Genomic DNA, 22002 nt, shown 5'->3' with positions numbered 1-22002 from the left:
TGAGGGAAGAAGGCCACTTGGGAGTTTTCAGGAGCGTACACTTAGGTAAGGACTTGGAGATGATCCTGGGGGCCGCGTGGTCGGAACAGCCGTCAAGCAAGCGCCAAGGAAACTTTGCTCCACGTCAACTGATGTACAAATACGATGGAGAATGAATTGATTTCTAAGATGTGAATAAATTAAGGAAATTGTGGAGGGATGAAAAAAAAGAGGAATGGAATGTAGCCGGGGGATGTACTATGTCGTCTTAGTCCTACGTTGCATCCTTGATAACACACATCAAGATTATGCAAATCCGTCAAATCCTCCGGAATTGCGCGAATCGGGACTCGTCATAGTTCGATTACCCGGCCAAATGTGTTTCTCCACACGCGATAAGGCGGAACTTGATACATTTGGATGCCTTGAGGCCTCAGTGCCTGATTTACGTTTCAAGTCACGACATAGTTACATGTGACTTGTACCTGCCCAGTAGGTATCTATCTATTTCCCGAATTCATCATTGAGCAGAGAGCATTTTGTATAATAGTAAAAGGCAACCCATTGATTTGTGTGTATGTACGACATAGTAACAGTTATTCTCTATGTATCCATATTCTACCGAGATACTAGTTTCCTTCCTTCTACCATCTCATTTAACAACTCAACTTCTTATAGTTTGACCATGAATCTCCGATCTTTGCTCTCTGTCTTGAGATAAGGAATGTTCTCAACAAAGGGCTACTGCTATTCATTGTAGATGATCTTGTCAGAACCTAGAAACTGGTTCAAATGTCATACTAAACAAATTTAGACCTTTGGAGTTCGTATAGTGCTGTGTTGATAATGATGTCGAGGGTCATGCTGGATAGCGGGGTGGAAAGGCTAATCCTAAAGGCTTGGCACGTGATCAATTTTCAACTTGGAGATATTACGTAACATCCATGACGGAGGCGGCCTCAGGTGATGATCTTCAATCTGGTCACTTGCCTCTCTCCACACTCTCATCGATTCTTGATCTAGGTTCACTTCCAAGGCCGTATACATTAGATCCTGACCAGTGGGTTATTGGATATCTGCACTCCCAAGATGGGTGCCCTCCTTTCCATTCCGCTGTTGGCCGTACCGAGTGTTGGTACAGTATGTTGTCGCCCACCAATCTCCACTTCACCGATACACTCGTTGCACAGTTAGCTAACTTGGTTTTCTCCCTCTACAGCTATTAACAGTCGGAACATCATGCTGTGGAGCAGCGACATGTTCTGCGGTCTGCAGCGCCTGCGGAAAGTTTCAAAACAGGTACCACTTATCGGCTGCCTAGTATGGAGAACCTCGGACTAACAAGGACAACAGTATGGCGACGAGAATCGCGTATGCCCTCATCCTTTTGATCAATTCCATACTCTCCTGGATCATGCTCACGCCGTGGGCTCTGAAAAAATTGCAGAATTTGACACTGGATTATATGGAGATTCGATGCGACGGGAAGGAATGTCACGGTTGGGTCGCGGTCCATCGGATCAACTTTGCCCTCGGTCTCTTCCATTTGATCTTCGCCCTTTTGCTTCTCGGGGTTAAAAGTTCGAAAGATACTCGCGCCGCTCTCCAGAATGGATTTTGGGGTCCGAAGGTCATCCTCTGGTTGGCCTTTATCGTCATGTCGTTCTTTATCCCTGAACCCTTCTTCTTCGTCTATGGCAACTATATCGCATTCTTCTGCGCCATGCTCTTCCTCCTTTTGGGTTTGATCCTTCTGGTGGACCTTGCGCACTCGTGGGCGGAGCTATGCCTGCAGAAGATCGAAGACAGTGACTCTCGTGTGTGGCGTGGTCTGCTTATTGGTTCGACCCTGGGCATGTACTTGGCCTCTTTCGTCATGACCATCTTGATGTACATCTTCTTCGCGAATAGTGGCTGCTCCATGAACCAGGCTGCTATCACCGTATGTATCCCCCACTCCACGAATCTTGGCGCCCAACTGACTTGTTGCAGGTTAACCTAATCGTGTTTTTGATCATCTCCTTCGTTTCCGTTCAACCGGCAGTCCAAGAGTCAAACTCTCGCGCAGGACTAGCTCAAGCTGCAATGGTCACTGTCTACTGCACCTACCTCACTATGTCTGCCGTTTCGATGGAACCGGATGACAATAACTGCAACCCTCTCGTCCGGTCCCGCGGAGCCAGGACGACCACTATCGTTCTCGGTGCGATTGTAACTATGCTGACCATCGCATACACCACCACACGCGCTGCCACCCAAGGAATTGCCCTAGGATCGAAGGGTGGTCACAGCTACATTCAGCTGGGCACAGATGACAACGAGCACGGCTTGGTGACCCAACAGCCAAATACCCGTCGGGAGATGCGCGCTGAAGCTCTCCGGGCCGCTGTCGAGAGCGGCAGTCTTCCTGCCAGTGCCCTGGATGAAAGTGATGACGAGGACGACTACGACACCGCGAAGGACGACGAGCGTGGTTCAACCCAATACAATTACTCGCTCTTCCACATCATCTTCTTCCTCGCCACGACATGGGTGGCCACTTTGTTAGTCCAGGGACTGACGCTGGAGACAACGGGAGATTTCGCACCGGTGGGCCGCACATACTGGGCCAGCTGGGTGAAGATCGTCAGCTCCTGGGTCTGCTATGCTATCTATCTGTGGACTCTGGTTGCGCCTGTTATGCTGCCGGATCGCTTTGGTGTCTATTAGGTCTTTTCATATTTATTTTGCGCGTTAAGAGCGGTAGTGTTGCTCATGATTCGTTTGTTTTGATTTATATCCGTAATTACAGTGCTGAATAATTCAAATGAATATATCCACATCCTTGTAGCGCAAATAAAACTTCCTTGGGTCAAGTAGAACAGGGGTCATCATGTACTCCGTACAGAGCTGTCATATGCTACCGGCCCACCACGGTCTTGGCAAACCAACGCGTTAAGTGAGACGCGTGCCAACTTATCCTCCGCAGACATTATGGGATGAAGATGGCGACAATCCAAGCCATCGAGGCGCGCTCAGTATGAAATCCGATGTCCTTCCGCAAAGTGTTAAACTGACCAGCGGATTATTCAGGTACACCAAATCCAATCGGGTCAAGTTATCGTTGACTTGTGTTCTGTCGCCAAAGAGCTTGTCGAAAATAGTCTGGATGCCGGCGCAACGACGATCGGTGGGTGAATGACTTTCCCAACATAGTCTGTGAAACATTTTCTGATGATTCTGGGGGGTTTCAGAGGTCCGATTCAAGAATAATGGTCTGGATCTAATTGAGGTCCAAGATAACGGCAGCGGGATCTCGCCGGAGAACTATGAGAACGTCGGTGAGTTGTCACTTCTTTCTTAGTACATGGCGCTCAAACTGATTATTCCTTTTTCTTAGCATTGAAACACTATACCTCCAAATTGTCGTCATACGATGACCTCTCGAACCTGCACACCTTCGGTTTCCGGGGCGAGGCGATATCCTCTCTCTGCGCGTTGGCCGACTTCCACATCGTTACGGCACAAGAAAAGCAAGTTCCCCGCGCGAATCGACTCGACTTTGAACAATCTGGAAAGCTCCGAAAGACACAGATCGTTGCTGGGCAGAAAGGAACGACCGCATCGGTAGAAGGTATCTTCAAGCGGCTTCCAGTGCGTCGGCGGGAATTGGAAAAGAACATCAAGCGGGAATACGGAAAGGTTCTGAACCTGTTACATGCCTATGCATGCATTAGCACTGGAGTCCGGTTCAGCGTCAGGAACACTGTTGGCAAGACACGGAATGTGGTGGTCTTTTCTACAAATGGAAATAAGACTACCAAGGAGAATATTGCCAATGTGTATGGCGCGAAGACATTATCCGCCCTGATATCCCTTGATCTAGAGCTGGAGTTTGAGCCTGCCACGGCTACGAAACGAGCTGGCGACGATCAATTGAGTAAAATTCAGGTCCGAGGCCATATCTCGCGTCCTGTGTTCGGCGAGGGCCGTCAGACTCCGGATCGTCAGATGTTCTTTGTCAACTCGCGGCCATGTGGCCTGCCGCAGATTCAGAAGGCGTTCAACGAGGTTTACAAGTCGTTTAATGTCTCGCAGTCGGCGTTTATATTTGCGGACTTTCAGATGGATACAAACGCTTACGATGTCAATGTTTCGCCTGATAAGCGCCAAATTTTGCTTCATGATGCGGGGGCTATGATTGAATCGCTCAAAGTCTCTCTTACGCAACTCTTTGCGGATGCGGACCAAACTGTGCCGCAGTCAACGGTCAAATCCAAGCCTTTGCCAAAACAGCAGCCACTATCATCACTTCCAGGGTTCGTCACTGCTCGGGAACTGAGCGAAAGCAGTGGACTTACAACCCCAAATCAAGATCGGACGAAAGAAAGCTCGGTGGAAACTCCGGGGGCGAGTCAACAAAGTGCGATTCAGCGTTTTGCGAGCTCACAAGCGGGCATGGGAAGTGCGCAGGCTACGCCATCTCCGGCTCGTTCAATGAGAACACCCCGCGCTGCAACCAATCGCTCTTCGATGTCGACCCCAGCTCCAAGTGAGCTAGAAACGCCTGCTGCGGCGATCTCTGACGATGAACTTTTCGTCCGAGAAGCCACACAGGAGGAGCCTGATCCAACCCCTATCTCTCAGGAACCCTCATCCCAGCCATCAGCCCCTGACGAGACTCCATCTCGCGCTCGTGGAGACCCCGCAGAAATCCCCAATATTGTCCAAAATGCCTTCGATAGAATGCGTCCACGACGAGAACCTGCCGAACTAGCCACCATCACTATCGGCAACCGGACCATAACATCCATGGTCGGTAGTGGTCCTCCACGAAAACGATTCTCAGAAGATCCACCTCTAATGAGAGAGCCGCCCCGACGGAAGAGACGGATACACACACCATCGCGCCCTAATATCTTCGGTGAACATATGAAAGCGTTTGCTGCGCCTGGATCGCAGCTGGATGACGAAGAAGATGAAGAGGGCTCTGCCAGTGAGGATGACCAGGCTGAAGAAAATAGAGATGACATTTTAAGTGAAGTCGAGGATACACAAGACGCCGAGCAAGAGCCTGAAGACGAAGGCTCTCCTCCGCCTGAGGATGTCGACTATGTTCCCGACCAAGATATAGTTCTGTCAGAAACCGAAAACACCGAGACGAAAGACAAAGAAACTGCTGCAGATGAAAGTCTCGACGAAGCCGAGAAAAAGGCACAGGAAGAAGCTACAGTTCAACGGCTCATTCATCAAGCCGAGGAAACTGCTATGCTTCCCCAAGAAAACAGCGTGAACCGTGCAAAGAAGATGAGCAAAGGTGCTACGCATCGCGACGCGACTATACAACTTGTCGGCACGGTAGACGGGTCTATTTCAAGTCTTCAATCTCAACTCATCAAACTGCAAAGGACGATGCAAGCGGGCCCCAAGAAAACCGAAGAGGAAGCCACTGACCTTGGCGAGAAAACCGCCGAGGACAAGCTTTCATTGACTGTAAGCAAGAACGATTTCGCACAAATGCGTATCATCGGCCAGTTCAACTTGGGCTTCATTATCGCAGTCCGTCCAGGAGAGGACCATGATGAGCTCTTCATCATTGACCAACATGCCTCTGATGAGAAATTCAACTTCGAGCGCTTGCAAGCTGAAACCGTGGTGCAAAATCAGCGACTCGTCCGTCCGCAACGCCTCGATCTCACTGCCGTCGAAGAAGAGGTTGTCCTTGAGAACCGTGCCGCTCTTGAGAAAAATGGTTTCCTCGTGACCGTCGACGAAAGCGGCGATGAGCCTATCGGTCGTCGATGTCAACTAGTCTCGTTACCGCTGAGCAAGGAAGTGGTCTTCGGCGTACGCGATCTGGAGGAGCTGATCGTGTTGCTGTCAGAGTCAATTTCAACATCAAATGGAGCGTCAGTACCACGACCAAGCAAAGTGCGCAAAATGTTTGCTATGCGCGCCTGTCGCTCAAGTATCATGATCGGGAAGACCTTGACGAGCCGCCAGATGGAACGAGTCGTTCAGAACATGGGTACTATCGATAAACCGTGGAATTGCCCCCACGGTCGACCGACCATGCGGCATTTGATGAGTCTTGGTCAGTGGGATGAATGGAATGAATTTCAGGAAACCGAAGAACTCGACCCTTGGAAACAATACTTGGAAGCAGAAGGCGAAGAAGATGAAGATGAAGAAGAATAACCAATAACGATACCCTGTGCGTGATATAAATGTATAACAAGAATAATTAAATCAAATGAACAAAAGACATGAACCCATCACCACCATCGCAACCACCCTTTCGCGGGCTGATCTACTTTCTTCCCATTAGCATCAACATCAACATGTCCATTCTGCCCATTTGAATTGCCATTCCCAACACCCCCAACACCCCCATTCAGTTCCGTATCACTATCCTCTCGGTCCTCATCATCCTCATTCCCATGTTCCCCATGACCCCTCTCAACATCATCCATCATATCCTCCAACGCCAGCAAATCGCGCTCAATCATCTCCGCCCAATTCTGTACATCCCCAATCTCCTTTAACCCCTCGCGCGTCTCATCCGCTAATCCAACCCACTGCTGATTCTGCCGCGCTAGTCGCTGCGTATTTTCCGCTAGCTCGACTTCTTGTCTTTCCAGCGCTGCCGCGTTGGATTGGATGTTTGCTGCGCGGTCGCGGAGCGGTGTTTCGAGGTTTGTTCCAACTGAGAGGAGTGTCGCAGTAAAGGCTGCCAGCGCTTCTTTTTGTTGTTGATCGTCTGGCGTGTTCGCGACTGGGTCTGCGGTTGTATTTGGGTTTGGGTTCGGTTGTGGGGTAGGGTTGTCCATGGTTGGCTGTTTATTTGGTTCGGATTTTGTCGGTGGATTTGTAGATTATGAGCTTTGGAGATATGATCCAAGTAACTGCTGGGGTCTCTAGGTCTCTTTGTATGTATTTTTTTTTTCTGGATATCTGGTTACTGATATACGAAATCAGCTGTAAACAAAAGATCGACAACCCCACCCGGCACATGTCATCTCTGTTGACATTCGTTCCCCGCCTTAACTTCTATACTTTATAAATTATCTTAATAATGCGCTTTCTCGCATTTCTAAATATAGTATAGAGAGATAACTAGTAACTAATTCTAAATGATTTAAACTAATAAAATATTACCTTAACATAAGGCTTAGAAACGGGGGTAAAACGAAGGATAACTTCAAAATCCCTAAAAGGGGGTTGAACTTCTGAATTTCCGGCATATTTGTACTGCTTGAGGCCTATTTAGGGACCTATTAACCCGCAGTGGGCTTCTCCTTAAGCCCATGGCCTACCGGTGGGCCCGAAGGTAGGGCCCAAAGCCTAGCCCATTTGCGGGTTGGGTTGGGCTGGGCTATGGGCTTTATGGGCTTTGCGGAGCTCTAGTAGTGCTCACTGCAATTCAATCCTTGGATTATTCCCACTGATTACTCGTCTCACGCCATTAAAGCGGATGGGATATAGAGGGATGGCTCTTTTTGTGCGCGAGGAGTGCTCTGGTAGTACTCTCGACTGTAGTGGTCTCTTCTATTCCATAACAGTGAGTTGCGGGAGACATGAACAGCTCGTTGAGAGAAGCGTGATAGAACACCAGGGAGAGAGCACATGTTTACAACATACTCGAATGTTCAGCTGATGTGGGTACCCGCCTGGACCACCCCCAGGGCCAGGTAGGTATCCCAATTAGGCTTAGTGTTTTGTTTTCTTTGTTTGTGCAGATCAAAAGTGGGGTGACTTCCCAATTAGGCCAGAGCGAGGTGAGTCGTACCTTCTTCAACAACCTTGGCTGTCACATCGCGAGCTCCCCCATATAAAAGCCCCCCCTACCCCCGCTTCTTCACCTTCCTCCTGTCAACCACCTCCGTCGCAAGCTCCCCAGATCTAATCTGGCATGGCTAGCTTCCGTGACATTCAGTGGTGAAGGTGAGTATCACACCCTCTCAGTCAAGATGATCTGCTGACAATCGAAAGCCTTAGTAGATTTACGGGGGTCATACCCTGTACACATCGAACCGGCACCGTACGTTTTCCCACCCACCGATTTTTGGCATAAGTTTTGACAAGACTGACTCGCGCTTTTTCTTGATTAGAGCCTTCGTCGGAAATCCTAAGCCAGGCCCCCAAGCCTCGGCAGTGGTCGTATGTTCCCCTGCCAGTCATAATACTTTTCCCATCACTGACTGTTCACCCATCAGGACCTTCGTTGGATGACGGCAATGTACCTGCACTGAGCATGGGCTTTCTTTGATTGTCCTATCAGCCTTGGTGATGTGCGGGTGAGTTCTCCAGCCCGTGGAATTTTACCATTTCTAACCATAGTCTCCTCTCATTAGAAAATTGTCGCAAATGCCTGGACCAAATCGGCGCCCTCTTAGCAGGATTGTCCCTCTTAGAGGATTTGGGGAGGTAGATGGGATCATCCGCAAGTCCCATCAATCCACACGGGTTTGGAGGCCTGAGGCGGAGTCGGTACGCGCTGTAGCAATACACGTTGCCATTTCGTCTTGCGGGGCATCCGGGACGCAAGTCCAAGGTACGTTCTTCCCCGCCTATGGTTTTTCATCATTACTAACCCATGCTCTTCTCTCACCAGAACCTTTGTGGGAAGACCTGAAGTCAGACTGGGGGTGCACCATCCCAGTCCAGGCGGGTCCGGCTAAACTCCAGGTGAGTCCTCTTGCTCGGTTTAATTGTCTTTGTTACTAACTTGGGTTATCTCTGATCAGTGCTTTCAGCGGAGTTTGGGGCATTACGCAGCAACTGTGTGATTTCCCTTGCAACTGGCCGTGCAACCCCGCTCTTTTTCGAAAAAGCGAAGAAACAAGTTGGAGCTCCAACCTTGCGGTAAACTTGTTTAGCCTTCGGGTACCTTTCTGTGGGCTGTGGGATTTTGACTCAAGGAAATTAAGACCAATTGGTCTGTTGCATGGGCACGGGATCCAAAGATATACTTTTGAGTCCGTACACCCAGCAGGGCCATAGAACAAAACTTCCATTACATCCCTGATCGGAGTGGGTTGAATATACACAGAATTATTCACCTGCTATGCTCTTGGTCATTGATATACCTGGACACATTTGTCTTGTTCGAACAAGATTGGCGGTAGTTTTATTTAGTATCTAGCTTTGAATTCAAGAGACTTTTGATGTTCCAACTATAACCTCTGAGCCTCAATACTGACATGACAGAAATTCAAAGGAAAATAGCTTAAAAGTATCAATACATTACGATATGATGAGTTGGTAGTTGCAGAGTGTTTGGGAAGAGCATGAGAAATGACTTCAGTCACCCTGGAGGGTATCTCACCTCTCTATCGCTTTGCCCTCGTTTACAATATTTGACGTCAAGGCAATTCTTCTTCCCTTACTTTCATTTCTATTTTCTTGGACGACCCAAGTCAAATGCGGTTTCCTCAATACCGGCCTACATAAAGCCATCCAACAATTCGACGGCCTTGAGAGCTCCTGACCCTGACGCAGAAACACTGGCCACCATGCCATTCTGTTCCAATATCCCTTACAACAGTGATGAAAAATTGGTGAAGCCCCCGAACGGTGTCAAGCTATCTGATGAAAATGCGTATCTTGCAAGCATCTTACTGGAAAGCATCGAGGTGTTTTCCAAACTACAACTCCTCTTCCCCCACCTATAGGAAGAAACAACGGGCAAGACGGGGGTAACCAAACGGCAGGTAAGCCATTAATCAGTTGTCATATATCCCAGCATGTCTCTTCTTTTTCCCCTGTTGATCAGATACATACTCACAACGATCCAACGTAAGGGCCCAGGAGAGAACCAAGCATGAGGCTGTGATGGGGTTGATCCTCACAAAGCCTAGGTAAGACCCCCCCCCCCGCTCCCACTGTGAGTTTCCCCTTCAACCCTTCGAAGGCAACAGAGCTAATGCATTATAGACTGCCCAAAGCCCAGCAGGGTGCGCCAAAAGCACCTAAACTTCTGCAAAATAGGCGGGAATTATCCCATCATCTCTGATAGGGCCGCTCTAGTCTAGAAAATAGGGCGGTATCTTCGCCAGATGGATAAATAAGGCAGATGAACATAGAGTATACGGCTGTTGTCGTATGGGCAACTACTTGTACTTGACATCTGAGGTTGTTCCGAGCTTCAAAATGAACATTTATTTCGCTCTCTCATAATTCAAACATGTAGACAGTACTACCCAATCGTGCGGTATATTAGTTATCGTAATGCCTTGACGAGGGCACTTGAGCAGTCTAAATCTAATTTCAAATAAATTTTAAAAAGATATGAAGAACCTCAGGACCTATTTTGCACGACTTCAGTCTCATACTCTCTCATACCTCGATGTGCGCAGTCTCGACCATTGGTTTTTCCATTCTCTCGGTGTTCAAAGTTCGATGGTGGCCAGGGAGAACGGGATAACCTCTAGTTTCCCAAACACCTCCAGTAATGCCGCCTCTTGAGAAGAGGTGGTCAACATCCTCCAGTTCCAAGCCTTTGGTCTCTGGAAAGAAGAAAAACACCATAGGAATCTTAGTTCAGTTAGTATCATTAAACATAAAGAATTGGGTTCAGAATCGGGGTCATACCCAGGCAAAGCAGAAGCAGGCGAAGATGATGAATGTTTTCCATCCAATATTATCAATTGCCGTTGGCGTAATTTGGACGACAATGACTGCGAGGGTTAGCGAAGTCACATACTCTCTATGAGGTTCATTCAACTTACAAACACAAATCCAATTGACAAATCCACCAAACGCTTGAGCTCTAGCTCGGATACGCGTAGTCGAAATTTCAGAAGGATAGAACCTTGGTAGTTGTTAGCAGTGATACACGAATACAACCAAGATAGCAAAACACACCAGGGAACTGGAAGATATCCGATACCGAGGAACAACTGGAATATAAAAACAAATACGGTAGCTGCATATGCACATGGCGCAGTACCGATCGATAATAGAATAGCAGTCATCACGAAACAGAAGCAGAGACCAGCGGCAGAGACCATAAGTGATACCCGTCGGCCGAATTTATCCATGCTCCACAAGGGGATGACAGAGCCAACAAGGTACGCGAGAGAGGTGCAGCCGCCGAGAACCAAGGATAAGTTGCGAGATAGATTGATGGCATTCTGTATTGAGCTTGCTATCAGTTCACTTGTTTAGCTGGATATGGGTATAGGAGTATACCTGGTAGACAACGGGGGCGTAGTAGTTGATCATGTTAGAGCCTGGGATATGTCAATACCTGAATTCCCTGCAGTGCCCGAATGGGTATTACTCACCTGTAAACTGCTGCTGGATATTGACAACAGCAGCCAAGATCATACGTCGAAGATTTCCCATCTGGCCACCTGACCAGAGCTCTTTGTACTTGAAGGGTCCGCCAGCAGACTCAATCTCGATCGATGATTCAATTTGACGACGTAGAAGAACAACCTCAGGATTGGACTCATCGGCGGGCTGATCCAGTTGTAGACGAGCTAGGACCGACGCTGCCTCGTCGCTGCGATCTTGCTCACAGAGCCAGCGTGGAGAATCAGGCAGTGGAATCATCTGTAAAACCAAGCAGATGGCAAAGAAAGCCTGGAAACTAATTGGGAACCGCCACTGCACAGGCGTGTCCACGAAGCTCAGTCCATAGTCCAGCCAGTACGCGATGCACAGGCCGAGGATTGTCACGGTGCCTTGAGCAGAGAGCAACATGCCACGCTGCTCTGGACGCGCTAGTTCGGATTGGTAGGCTGGAACGGTACTGCTGTTAATTCCGTTACCAAGACCAGTGACGATTCGGCCAACGAGGAATTGAGGAACGGTATAGGAACTTCCGAGGATAATTGTTCCTATAATCATGATTGAGCCACCAGCAATAATCATCTTTCGGCGGCCAAATTTGTGGCCAATGACGAGACTGAGGAGACAGCCGACTGCACAGCCGATATCATAGATAGAAGTGAGAAGACCCTGCATAGTGCTATCTGGATTGTTGAATGTTTGTCCGAATTGATTGTTCGCGCCAATCAGGCCGCTCATAACGCCCTGGTCATATCCAAGGAGAAGAAACGCTTGACAGCTTGCAGCTGTCACAGCCCAGTGTAGGTATTTTCCGCGCAGGACCATCTTGTGCTTAGATCAATGGGGGAACTTGAAGGGACGCTGAGATCTGGGGCCCCAGGTCCTTTTCTCCATACATTCAACCATTTCAATCCCATGGTATTTCAGTTCACTCTTGCCCGAGAAGAATTGTTCGGTTTAATGCATCCCGGGGTCGTCATTTGCTTTACCCGCGGGACGAAACAGGACTGGCGCAGGGTCTTCCCCGCGGGGACTTCCCCACACCCCGACGAATCCGAATCCTTCGAATCTTTGTTCGGTTAGCCAAACAGGGATAACAGGGATAGAACAACGCTATTGACGCCCTATGATGAAATCCTAGGTTTCATCGCCCTGTCGATAAGTTCTAGCAGGTGATCTTACCCTGTCGGGCCAGCAACTTCTTGGCCTACGAACTACGACTGACTACAATACTACGAATAATGCTGGCGCATTTGAAAGCAAAATCCTTTTTTAAAAGAATGAATTGAAATGTATCTAAAGATCTAAGTACCGGTCTACGGCCTCAACCTGCCGGGAAATCCTACGACGGTCAGAATATAGAGACACGAGGTTATCCCTAAGCACAACCAAATGGCCCCCAAGCTTGTGAGTCTTCACTAGAAATGCACAATTATGCCCATAATAGCCACGTCTATCAAGCACGGTACGGCATCGCGGCATCTCCCTGAACATATCGGCACTAGCTCGTTCAACGACACGTATCTGGCGAATAAGGTCGGTGAGATTGTCAACAGCCAGTGCCAGGCGGAAGGGCGAAGTCCCATTGCGACTCGCAATGGCGTCAAGCTCGACCTGTATGCCAGCTACGAACTGATCGCGTGTGTGCAGAAACTGGGTTTCGGCGTTTCCTGCGGGGACCAGCATACTGACGAATGAGCACTGTATAATAAACCTAAGTGGAGGGTTAGAATTCTGTGAGGATAGCTAGGGGTGTCAAGAGAGATGTAGTTGATGCAGATGCTTCGAGTGATGTCTGATGACTCTTGAGAAGAGGGTGGGATCTAGTCTAGTCTATTTATGCAATTTCTTTAGAGTGAAACTCTGAGCATCGGAACCAAAAGAAAATAATATCATAGAAGGAACAATGCGAGTCACAAAGAGTTTACTTGTGTTCTTTGTCACTATTCATTCTTTGTGGATTGAACAGTAATAAAATTGATAAAGAATTAGGGATAAAGACTTTATCGCTGGAGCCGAGCCACTGAATGGGATTGTTTATGTCTTTGGTGTGCCATAATGCACTACATAGGTATATCGGAAACTTCGTATAGGGTTCGGATTTTTTATTTTTGCATGGATGCATGTAGAATCTCTCACTCTCCGCAGCACTCTAAGCAATGGTAGTAGCGACTAGGAAAATCAATGGTTGTTAAGCTTTTGTTCTTTGATGTCTCGAGGGTATAGCGACAAGCCCGAGGCATCGTTACAATCTTCGAGAGTAAGGCTCTAAAAGTGATTGTACCTATACAAAGAGCCAAATAATTACATAACTGAACATCGCTACTTAGGCATTGATCCTTTTTGAATAAACCTGCCTTGAATCTGCCTGAAATCTGCGTGAACCAATTAAAGAACCTCGACTGCGTCATCGAGGCTCAACGCATGCCGCTAACCCAAAATAGGCTTCATGTTGCGCCTCACATCAGCAACAACGATATAAAACATCCCTCGGACCTTGATTTGCAGCTATCTCTTTCAATCAAAGCTGCCTCATCCTGTTCCCATTCACCATCTAAAAATGACCTTGACCGATCGAATCCTTCATTCAATCTATGGACTCCCACCCCCGACCAGCGGTGTACGCAAAGAGCCAATGCAAGTGCTAGCCGTCGGGATCTCACGAAGCGGCACCGACAGTCTCCGCGAAGCATTGCATATTTTGGGATTTGACCATACCCATCATGGCTTTGACACCATCCTCCCCCCTTCATCTCTAGAAGGGATATACCGACTTTTGCAAAAGAAATACACCACAGCCCCAGAGAAGAACGAGGTGAAGAAATTGACAGCGAAAGACTTCGACTCAATTCTTCTAAATAGTGTGGGTGTCAGCGATTTATTCGCAGCAGAGTTCGCGCCCGAACTCATTGAAGCCTACCCGGACGCAAAAGTCATCCTCAATGTCCGCCAGGACCTTGACGGCTGGTACCGTAGCATGCAAAACACAATGGGATATTTTGATAAAAATCCTATTGATTGGGACTGGTGCAAATCTTGGTTCAGCGCAGATCTGTTCTGGATTCGCCAAACAATGTCAAGGAATATGATGCCGCGATTCTTTAGAGGAAGTTTCGAATCGAATGGGAAGTGGGTCTATGAGCAGCATGTTGCGATGGTTAGAGGTCTAGGTTTGCCGGAGGATCGACTTCTCGAATGGTCTGTTGAAGATGGCTGGGAGCCTCTTTGTCGGTTCCTGAACAAGCCAGTTCCTGATATTCCGTTTCCCAACGGTAATCCTCCAAAGGCATGGGCAGAACGAATTGGTAAGACAATGGCGGCTCATCATAAGCGAGCAGTAAGAAACATGCTTGTTTTTGGGGGTTTGGCTTTCGTGATTCCTGTTATTTTGTGCACATATTAGGTAGGAATCTTTTGATGGAAGCGGAGACTCCGCACGTAGTTTTCCAATTTTTACATGTTTCTCGGCTAGTTACAACCGAGTAAGATCTTTATTTAGTAAACATATTTGAAAAATCTAAGTAGTTCTACAGTCTTGGTTCACAGATCATCTAGTCATCTCGAAACTCATCCACCAAGTACTCGCGACCATATATATTCTATATCAAGAAAATAGACTTGATGCATATTCTAATAGATCGACTTTTACTTCCGCAGACATAGCCCTGATAGCTGCTGTGAAGTAAGGGATATCAACCCCCTTGAAAGAACAGCTTTCCCCACGAACCCCAATAGTCACAGTGCCAAAGTCATCGTTACCCGAAATGGCCTCTTGGATTAACGCTTCTTTGCTAACTGAACCGAGGACCACGGTGCTGGTGACACTCTTTTCCAGAAAGAGATAGGGGAAATCGACCCAACCCAAGTCTGAGCCACCTAAGGTGAGATTGAAAGTCACATGTCCCTGAGCGTGTCAGCCATACTTACATCCCAGGGCATGGGAGGAATTGACATACCAACTCAATAATGATGGGATTCGGATTGCGCACGGAGATTGTGGCATTGAAGTTATAACCATCAACTGGAGGAACCAGGAGTTCCATGCTGGTGATGTTGAATGCGCCCTTCATATTGAGGAAACCTGCTAATTTTAGAAAGAGTAACCCCGGGGTAATTTAGTATGTCATATGGTATATCTTACTTGTGATATTGAAACCTAATTTAACATTGTCAGCTTGTTTCATGGATATGTGGGAAAAAGGGCCCACTCACTATCCACCTTGATGGTTTTATGAATGTTCAAATGAGCAGTCGGTAGAGCACCATATTTCAAATCCGGTGAACCTTCAATCAAAAAGGAAGAGCTCTTGTTAGATGCAACAGCAGAAGCCAATTGCGACAGACAGTCGACACAAGACAAATCCAAATCTTGGTCTATTTCAAGGACGGCGCCGTTGCCAAATGCAATCCTCGGAACAGGGAGTACTGCAAAAGCTTCATTGGTGTCTTTGAGACGACATGTGGCATTGAATGGAGTTATATGACCACTACCACTAAACGCTCCTTTGATTTTGAGGCTTTTCTTTTGTTTGATATGGAAGGCAGTAGGCCGGGGGTTGGTAATCTCGAGGCCGTCGTAGTCGTAGTCGTACTTGTTGATATAGTCATTCGCGAAATTGGGAACCCCGACATAAAAGCTGAGGAAACAATTAGTATAAACAGAATAATCTTCTATGGCAAAGCTCACAGTGGGAGAATGATGACGAAGACAGATATGCAGAATGCGATTAAACAAGCCCACCAGAACTTCTTCATATGTGCCTTGAACCGGCTCCAAAAGGTTGCCTTTGCTGAGGCCGGTATTGCCTCATCCGCCTCCGAGTTACTGGAGATGTCAGATTTTGACATGATGGGCGGAACAATGTTGATATTAGTGCCAAAATATCTGCTTTCAGCCTAGGTCATGGATGATGAAACTCCGGTAGATGGCAGTATGACAACTGCTTTCCATGCTGTAGCGTGTGGAAGTAGAAAGAGATCGAGAAGAGATGAAAATGGGGCCCATAGGCAACAATTTCATAAACACAAACTAGTGGTCGCTTGGGGTTCTGGATATATTTGTCGATTAGACCCACCTTCACATGATAGATGTGCACAATTCAAAATAGAAAAAAAAACGTCTTTACGAGACCTCGGTTATTGATGTCATAATATTCTTTTAGGATCAACAAAGATCAATAAGGACTAACCTGGCAAGGTTTGGTTATACAAAATGAGGCTGAATGCCAAGAATCCTGGGCGGTCTTGGTACCTTCCAAGGAAAAGGGGTCAACGTGACTAATCAACAGGGTTCACCTGAGGTCGTACTCCATACTTCCAGGACCGAACACCCGATCATACGATGGTTGATAAATCCGCAGACCGTGCATGGAAAGGATCGGCAGAGAAAGGTGACCTCAATTGTGGATTACAGCTACCAAGTACGGAGTACAAGATTGTGCAAAAATGAACCTGCCGATTCATACAAGTTGTATGGTATTAAGACGCCTTCTTCTCAGTGATTACAGCTCATATAGCTTCTTGAATCTACTTTCAGACTGCGCCAATAGCTCTTGAGGCTTCCCCGACTCCACGACGCGCCCCTCATGGAGCACAACTACACGGTCGAAATCGACGATCGTGTTGAGACGATGCGCAACGGAGATTATAGTACAACCCTGGAATTCATCTCGGATGATGGCCTGCATAATCCTATCGGTTTGGATGTCGACACTGTTTCCATTGTTAGCTTCTGCAGTTTGGGGGACTAGAAACTACACAAGACTCACCTCGAAGACACCTCATCCAACACCACAACCTTACTCTTTCGTAGGAGACTCCTTGCCAGGCAAAACAGCTGTCGCTGACCATGACTTAAAAAGTCCCCAGCCATGATTGCACTCAGCCCGCCTTTCGATTCGACCACAGACCAGACCTGACATTTTTCCAAGACTCGGATCAAGATCTCGTCATCTTGGGTCGTCGCACCCCACGGGTCGAGGTTAAATCGCACGGTTTCGGAGGTAACCCAGTACGGCTCCTGGGTGATGATGTTGAGCCGCTGGCGTAATGTTTCCCGGGAAAGAAGAGTCAGGTCTAAGCCATCTATGGTTATGGAGCCCTGACGGAATTCCAGGAGGTGAAAGAGCGAGGCAAGGAGCGAGGATTTGCCACTACCGGTTCGGCCACAGATACCGATTTTCTCCCCAGGCTGGATCTGGAGAGAGACGTCTTGGAGGACGAGTGAAGAAGATTCACTGTATGAGGCTGCGAAGTTGTTGATATCGACTGCACCATGAGGAGGCCAAGTTGGTGCAGGAGAAACTGTCTCGAGGAGTTTGACTTCTGGCTCGATGTTGTCGATAAAACCGCGTACGCGTGCGAGAGAACCGAGGGAAGTCTCCGTCATGCTCCACAGTTGGACCAATTCGCAGAGGCTCTCATTGAAGCTCATGATATTCAGCAGGCCCAGGCCAACCAGGGCGGGAGGAACAGTGTCGCGAAGGGAGACGATTGTTGCAATCAAAAGTGTTCCGAGTCCGGCGACCAATAGATTCAGCACAAGTGCAAGCCAGATCTGGATTGCTTGTAGAAGATAAACGGGTCTCTGGCTATTGTCTAGTAGCTCAGAGTTTTTGGCGCAGAATTGCTCAGTCCAGCCCAAGGCTCGGATGCTGACGACGCCGGCGATGGTTTCTTGGAAGTGAGTGTACAGAGGCGCTTGTTGCTCCTGGCGCATCGCTCGGAGCTGGCGAGAGGTCTGAAGGTAGAATCTTTGGATGGCGATGAGGACAAGAACAAGCAATGGAATAATTGCTAGCAGGTACGATGCTGAAACCGCGATGAGACCAGCCCCGATCACAAAGATCGCTAACTGTATCATAGTGCCAATCAGCACTCCTGGTAGTTCATTGTCGATAACGCCGAGGTCGTTGCTAAACCAGTTCAGTACTGTGCCTGAATCAGTAGAGGTGAAAAACGACAAAGGGGCCAGCAATACGGTGTGCAAGAGCCGCTGGTGGAGGCCGTTCGATACTCGAGGGACGATGTAGAAGAACTGTCCCAAGACCAACAGAGTGAGTGAAACCAGGGAGATTACAGCTGCCAACCCTAGAGATCCCAAGAACCATGAGGTAGACACAATCGTTGAATGATCGACCGGACTGGCGAAATAGCTAAGAAGCAGCCCGGGAGCCTTGATTGCAGTGACGTAGATCAAACTCCAAAAAGCGGCGAGTCCTATCGAGAATCGGCCTGCTACAGCGAAATAATGTGTGATCGCCTTCCAATCCCCAATGTTCGACACTATGGACTTAGTCGAGATCTCATCTTCTTCCTCTTCATGCGTCATGTCAACCGCTGGGTGCTTTGCCGGTGTTTCTACGCTGCCAGACTGAGAGCCAGCCTCATCGGCATTACCGGAATCGTCCTTGAAGCGGACAGCGAGACCAGCCACGTATCCTCCGGTCTGTTGAACAAGAGTCTCATAAGTTCCTTGCTCGGCGATTTTCCCATCTTTCGACAGTACGACTACCCAGTCAGCATGTGGCAAGCGGGCAACGGCATGGGTGACAAGAACAACACTGGTGTTCTGAGAGCGGAGGGGGCCTGACTGGGAGAAGAGCCTGCGAACGATATTGTCCTCAGTGTCCGCATCCAAGCCGCTGAAAATATCATCCAGAATCAAGAGATCTTTCCGCGCAAAGACCGCCCGGGCTAGGGCAAGACGGAGTTTTTGGCCGCCACTGAGGGCAATTCCATTGGTTCCTACTATGGTTCGGTCTTTGTTTGGTAGGTTACTTAAATCTGCTGAAAGGCCACAGCAGTGAATTACCTCCCTATAGAAAGGCTCATTTTCAGATGAACTCCCACATATACCAGCCTTGATTGTTGAATTGATAGTCCATGGTGTTTGGTCCGCAAACCCAACCGAAGGGGTCGACAGCCAAACGGTCCCAGATGAGAAGGGAGTCTCACCAAGTATGCCTTTCAGCAGGGTGCTCTTACCACAACCTGTCGGGCCGATTACCATGACCAGGGAGCCCCGTTTGACGCGGAGATCAAGATTGTGAAGCACTGGGCTATCGTCCCCCCACCCAAAAGAGGAATTTCGAAGGACCAGGACATCGTCCGTTCTTTGACCCATCAAATTCTCATCGACCAGTCTGGGGGCCGACGATTGCAAAGTTCGACGCTCTTGTCGTGAAGGAGACAGAAGAAATTCCTGTATCCGACTGAAGCATCCGAGAGAGCCCACTAGCTCAGGAAGTGCTCGGACTAGCATCATCAGCGGTGGCTCCAAGAGCTGAAGAATTGAGAGGATAGCAAACGCGGTGGGAATGTCCAATCGCTGCCCCGTGTACCGTTCCTGGAAAATGTAGATCGCAAATGTGGAGACCGGCGCAGCGATGCTAGTGACATTTTGAAAGACCACTTGAACAAGAACCACCCAACGGATCTTACGTGCGACTTGGTTTTCCTGCACCCGCAAGCGCTGCACCAGACCTCCAACAACGGAAGATAGTCCGAGAAGCTTGATGTTCCTGATTGCGCCCAGCATGTCTGCAGTAGAAGAGGTACGAGTTTGAATGGCTTCGAGCCATATGTCCAGATATTTGGGAAATAACCGTGTGCAGACGGCTATGGCGACGACCGCACAGCTGAAGAAAAACCCAGGGGCAACAAAGCCAGGGCCTAGTTGAGTGTAAAGAAGGTATAAAGCGACCACAACCTCAATAAATGCTGCAGAGGTCTCATGCAAGGTGCCGAAAGCTGTCGTGATCCGCTCAACATCGGCGGAAATAAGGGTTAACGCAGCCTTCTCTTCCAGTTCGGTGATACTCAAATTCACAGTTTTTTGATAGATCAAGGATATCAGTCCGCCTCGAATGCTGACAATGAATCGGTTTATCTGATGTTTTGAGGCTGCACCAAGGACCGCGATACTGAGATATACAAGAGCATATGTACTGACCAGGCGCCAACCAAAACCATCCTGATGACCGGTCGGGTTGTTCACGAAATTAGTGGTATCCCGAATCAATTGTGGCTGGAGGAACTTGACACCGATCAACAGCAGCTGTGGTAAACCTGAGGCCAGGATTTGCCATTTCAGGGTTGATAGAACCACTCGCAAAAGTCGGTTTGCACCCGCATTCCGTTTTCGCTTCCATTCTCCCCGGAACTGGGCTTCGAGCTTCTGGGATGACAAGGCTGAATCTAGAGAATAAAGATCCCCGGGTGTGAGTGTGTTGAAAAAGCCGCGCCATAGCAGAGGGTTAATCCACCAGAGAAAGATCTTGCTATATGGGCCGCTAGTATCCGCAGGACTGAGATCACGGTAGCTAGCGAGCAAAAGGTGTCGTTTGGGCAGGGCTTCACTGACAAGCGCAATTAATTTTACCACAACAAGGATGATGGAAATTGTTGGAATGGGGTCTATCGTTGTCTCCAAGGCCAAGGCGCTTGATGGTTTGTCGAGAGATAGCAGCGCTCTGATCTGAGAGATGTCCAGAGGAAGGGTGACCGCAAAATAGAGGGCAATGAGATCTGAAGGCGCCACTGATCGATCATGCTCAAAGGCTGACAGAACCAGCAGAGCAATGCTAGCCACCAATTCGGAACCTGCGACCGGGGCGGCAATACTCGAGGGCTTCAATGTCCATAGAATCAAAACAGACAGGCGCAAAGTGACAAAAATGATAAGCACGAAGAGCTTCGATCTTCGTAACCCGGATGGGTTGACTTTGATAGATTGGTACTTGAGGTGGGCCACCCGAGCGCTGGCTGCGGCCAAGAAAAGACCTGCTGCTCCAGCCTGGGCCACAGACTGGCCCCATGGCCAGTCAAGAGATGAAATACGATTGAACATATATATATATAAAAGTCTGGTTTCTATAAATTTGACTTGAAAATAAACTGAATGCGGCGCAACAAGATGTTCGGGGATGTTCCCCCTTTTAAGAAAGAGATGAGGCTCGGGCAGGTACATTTCATAACTACTGACTCCCTAGGCCCTAAACAAAAACCTTGTCTAGTGGGAACTTTACAGCGCATTTTCCCACTACAGAAGCGGCTCCAGGCAGTCGAAATTACGCAACTAAGCACGCAATGATAGCTTGTGTGTTATAGCTACTGAGATGCCTAGGATTAGGCCACTAGCATGAAAATCAGGATGCCTACTTTGTATATACTAGACAAAGTGGATGTGACGCTGCTCAGCGATTACAATCTCACTAGTTCCGACGGTGCCCCGGTGCAACCTCCTTTTGTTGCCGTACTTATCAGGTCCACGTTCCAAGGCTACCTAAATACCTGACAGAAATCAAGGTGTACAGCAATGTATGGTATGGATGACAGATATGTCTGACTCTAACTATGTAACTAGAATGACAAAAATTCACCATTTCACAATCTGTGTAGATATTAATGACTACTCCTAATATGCACTTTTCGCAGCCGTAGCAGTGTATGTATTTTCCGAGGGTTTTGACTCGATTCTCAACGATATATTGTAACATAGCTTTCGAAAAAAAATAATATAACTATTTAGACTAGTCTGCTCCGACGTCGTGGTCACAACTCACAAGTGTTACCGACGGCCACAGACATCAGACAACATCGGGTTTGCTTCCAGTGTCTGTTAGCTGGGCGCGGTCACGGGAAGGTCCTCCGGGTAGGGCGGTGCCAGGGTGCCACCCGAGAGCTCGTCAGGAATGACGGCCTCTGTTCTTAACAGCGTTACTTGTCAACGGGATCGCTGGAGTA

The 22002-nt window shown here is 48.3% G+C and overlaps 8 protein-coding genes across 8 annotated transcripts; 4 read left to right on the top strand and 4 right to left on the bottom strand.

Annotated features, from left to right (window-relative positions):
- Positions 1 to 1333: 1333 nt before the first annotated feature.
- PEX2_003770 (serine incorporator domain-containing protein) lies at positions 1334 to 2688 on the top strand (the record flags this gene model as incomplete). Its single annotated transcript, XM_016737655.1, has 2 exons — positions 1334 to 1921; positions 1972 to 2688. The coding sequence occupies 2 exons, from the start codon at positions 1334 to 1336 to the stop codon at positions 2686 to 2688; spliced, it is 1305 nt and encodes a 434-aa protein (XP_016598711.1).
- Positions 2689 to 2957: 269 nt separating this feature from the next.
- Positions 2958 to 6156, top strand: PEX2_003760 (ATP-binding mismatch repair protein PMS1; the record flags this gene model as incomplete). The annotated part of the gene is made up of 4 exons (XM_016737654.1): positions 2958 to 2996; positions 3052 to 3148; positions 3213 to 3299; positions 3359 to 6156. 4 exons carry the CDS (start codon positions 2958 to 2960, stop codon positions 6154 to 6156), a joined length of 3021 nt encoding a protein of 1006 aa, XP_016598710.1.
- A 77-nt stretch (positions 6157 to 6233) lies between these two features.
- Positions 6234 to 6788, bottom strand: PEX2_003750 (uncharacterized protein; the record flags this gene model as incomplete). The annotated part of the gene is made up of 1 exon (XM_016737653.1): positions 6234 to 6788. One exon carries the CDS (start codon positions 6786 to 6788, stop codon positions 6234 to 6236), a length of 555 nt encoding a protein of 184 aa, XP_016598709.1.
- Positions 6789 to 10296: 3508 nt separating this feature from the next.
- On the bottom strand, positions 10297 to 12081 carry PEX2_003740 (sugar porter family MFS transporter; the record flags this gene model as incomplete). Its single annotated transcript, XM_016737652.1, has 6 exons — positions 10297 to 10494; positions 10552 to 10637; positions 10689 to 10771; positions 10825 to 11093; positions 11152 to 11192; positions 11247 to 12081. 6 exons carry the CDS (start codon positions 12079 to 12081, stop codon positions 10297 to 10299), a joined length of 1512 nt encoding a protein of 503 aa, XP_016598708.1.
- A 567-nt stretch (positions 12082 to 12648) lies between these two features.
- PEX2_003730 (uncharacterized protein) lies at positions 12649 to 12954 on the top strand (the record flags this gene model as incomplete). The annotated part of the gene is made up of 2 exons (XM_016737651.1): positions 12649 to 12663; positions 12718 to 12954. The coding sequence occupies 2 exons, from the start codon at positions 12649 to 12651 to the stop codon at positions 12952 to 12954; spliced, it is 252 nt and encodes an 83-aa protein (XP_016598707.1).
- Positions 12955 to 13816: 862 nt separating this feature from the next.
- PEX2_003720 (sulfotransferase family protein) lies at positions 13817 to 14659 on the top strand (the record flags this gene model as incomplete). The annotated part of the gene is made up of 1 exon (XM_016737650.1): positions 13817 to 14659. One exon carries the CDS (start codon positions 13817 to 13819, stop codon positions 14657 to 14659), a length of 843 nt encoding a protein of 280 aa, XP_016598706.1.
- A 148-nt stretch (positions 14660 to 14807) lies between these two features.
- PEX2_003710 (DUF3712 domain-containing protein) lies at positions 14808 to 16104 on the bottom strand (the record flags this gene model as incomplete). Its single annotated transcript, XM_016737649.1, has 6 exons — positions 14808 to 14855; positions 14984 to 15160; positions 15213 to 15337; positions 15398 to 15412; positions 15469 to 15893; positions 15944 to 16104. The coding sequence occupies 6 exons, from the start codon at positions 16102 to 16104 to the stop codon at positions 14808 to 14810; spliced, it is 951 nt and encodes a 316-aa protein (XP_016598705.1).
- Positions 16105 to 16757: 653 nt separating this feature from the next.
- PEX2_003700 (ABC transporter, integral membrane type 1) lies at positions 16758 to 21106 on the bottom strand (the record flags this gene model as incomplete). The annotated part of the gene is made up of 2 exons (XM_016737648.1): positions 16758 to 16968; positions 17025 to 21106. 2 exons carry the CDS (start codon positions 21104 to 21106, stop codon positions 16758 to 16760), a joined length of 4293 nt encoding a protein of 1430 aa, XP_016598704.1.
- Between the last annotated feature and the right edge of the window lie 896 nt (positions 21107 to 22002).

The sequence above is a fragment of the Penicillium expansum genome, assembly GCF_000769745.1.
Source record: "Penicillium expansum strain MD-8 chromosome Unknown contig8, whole genome shotgun sequence".
Lineage (NCBI taxonomy): Eukaryota > Fungi > Ascomycota > Eurotiomycetes > Eurotiales > Aspergillaceae > Penicillium > Penicillium expansum.
This window is presented reverse-complemented; position numbering and strand designations above follow the sequence as displayed.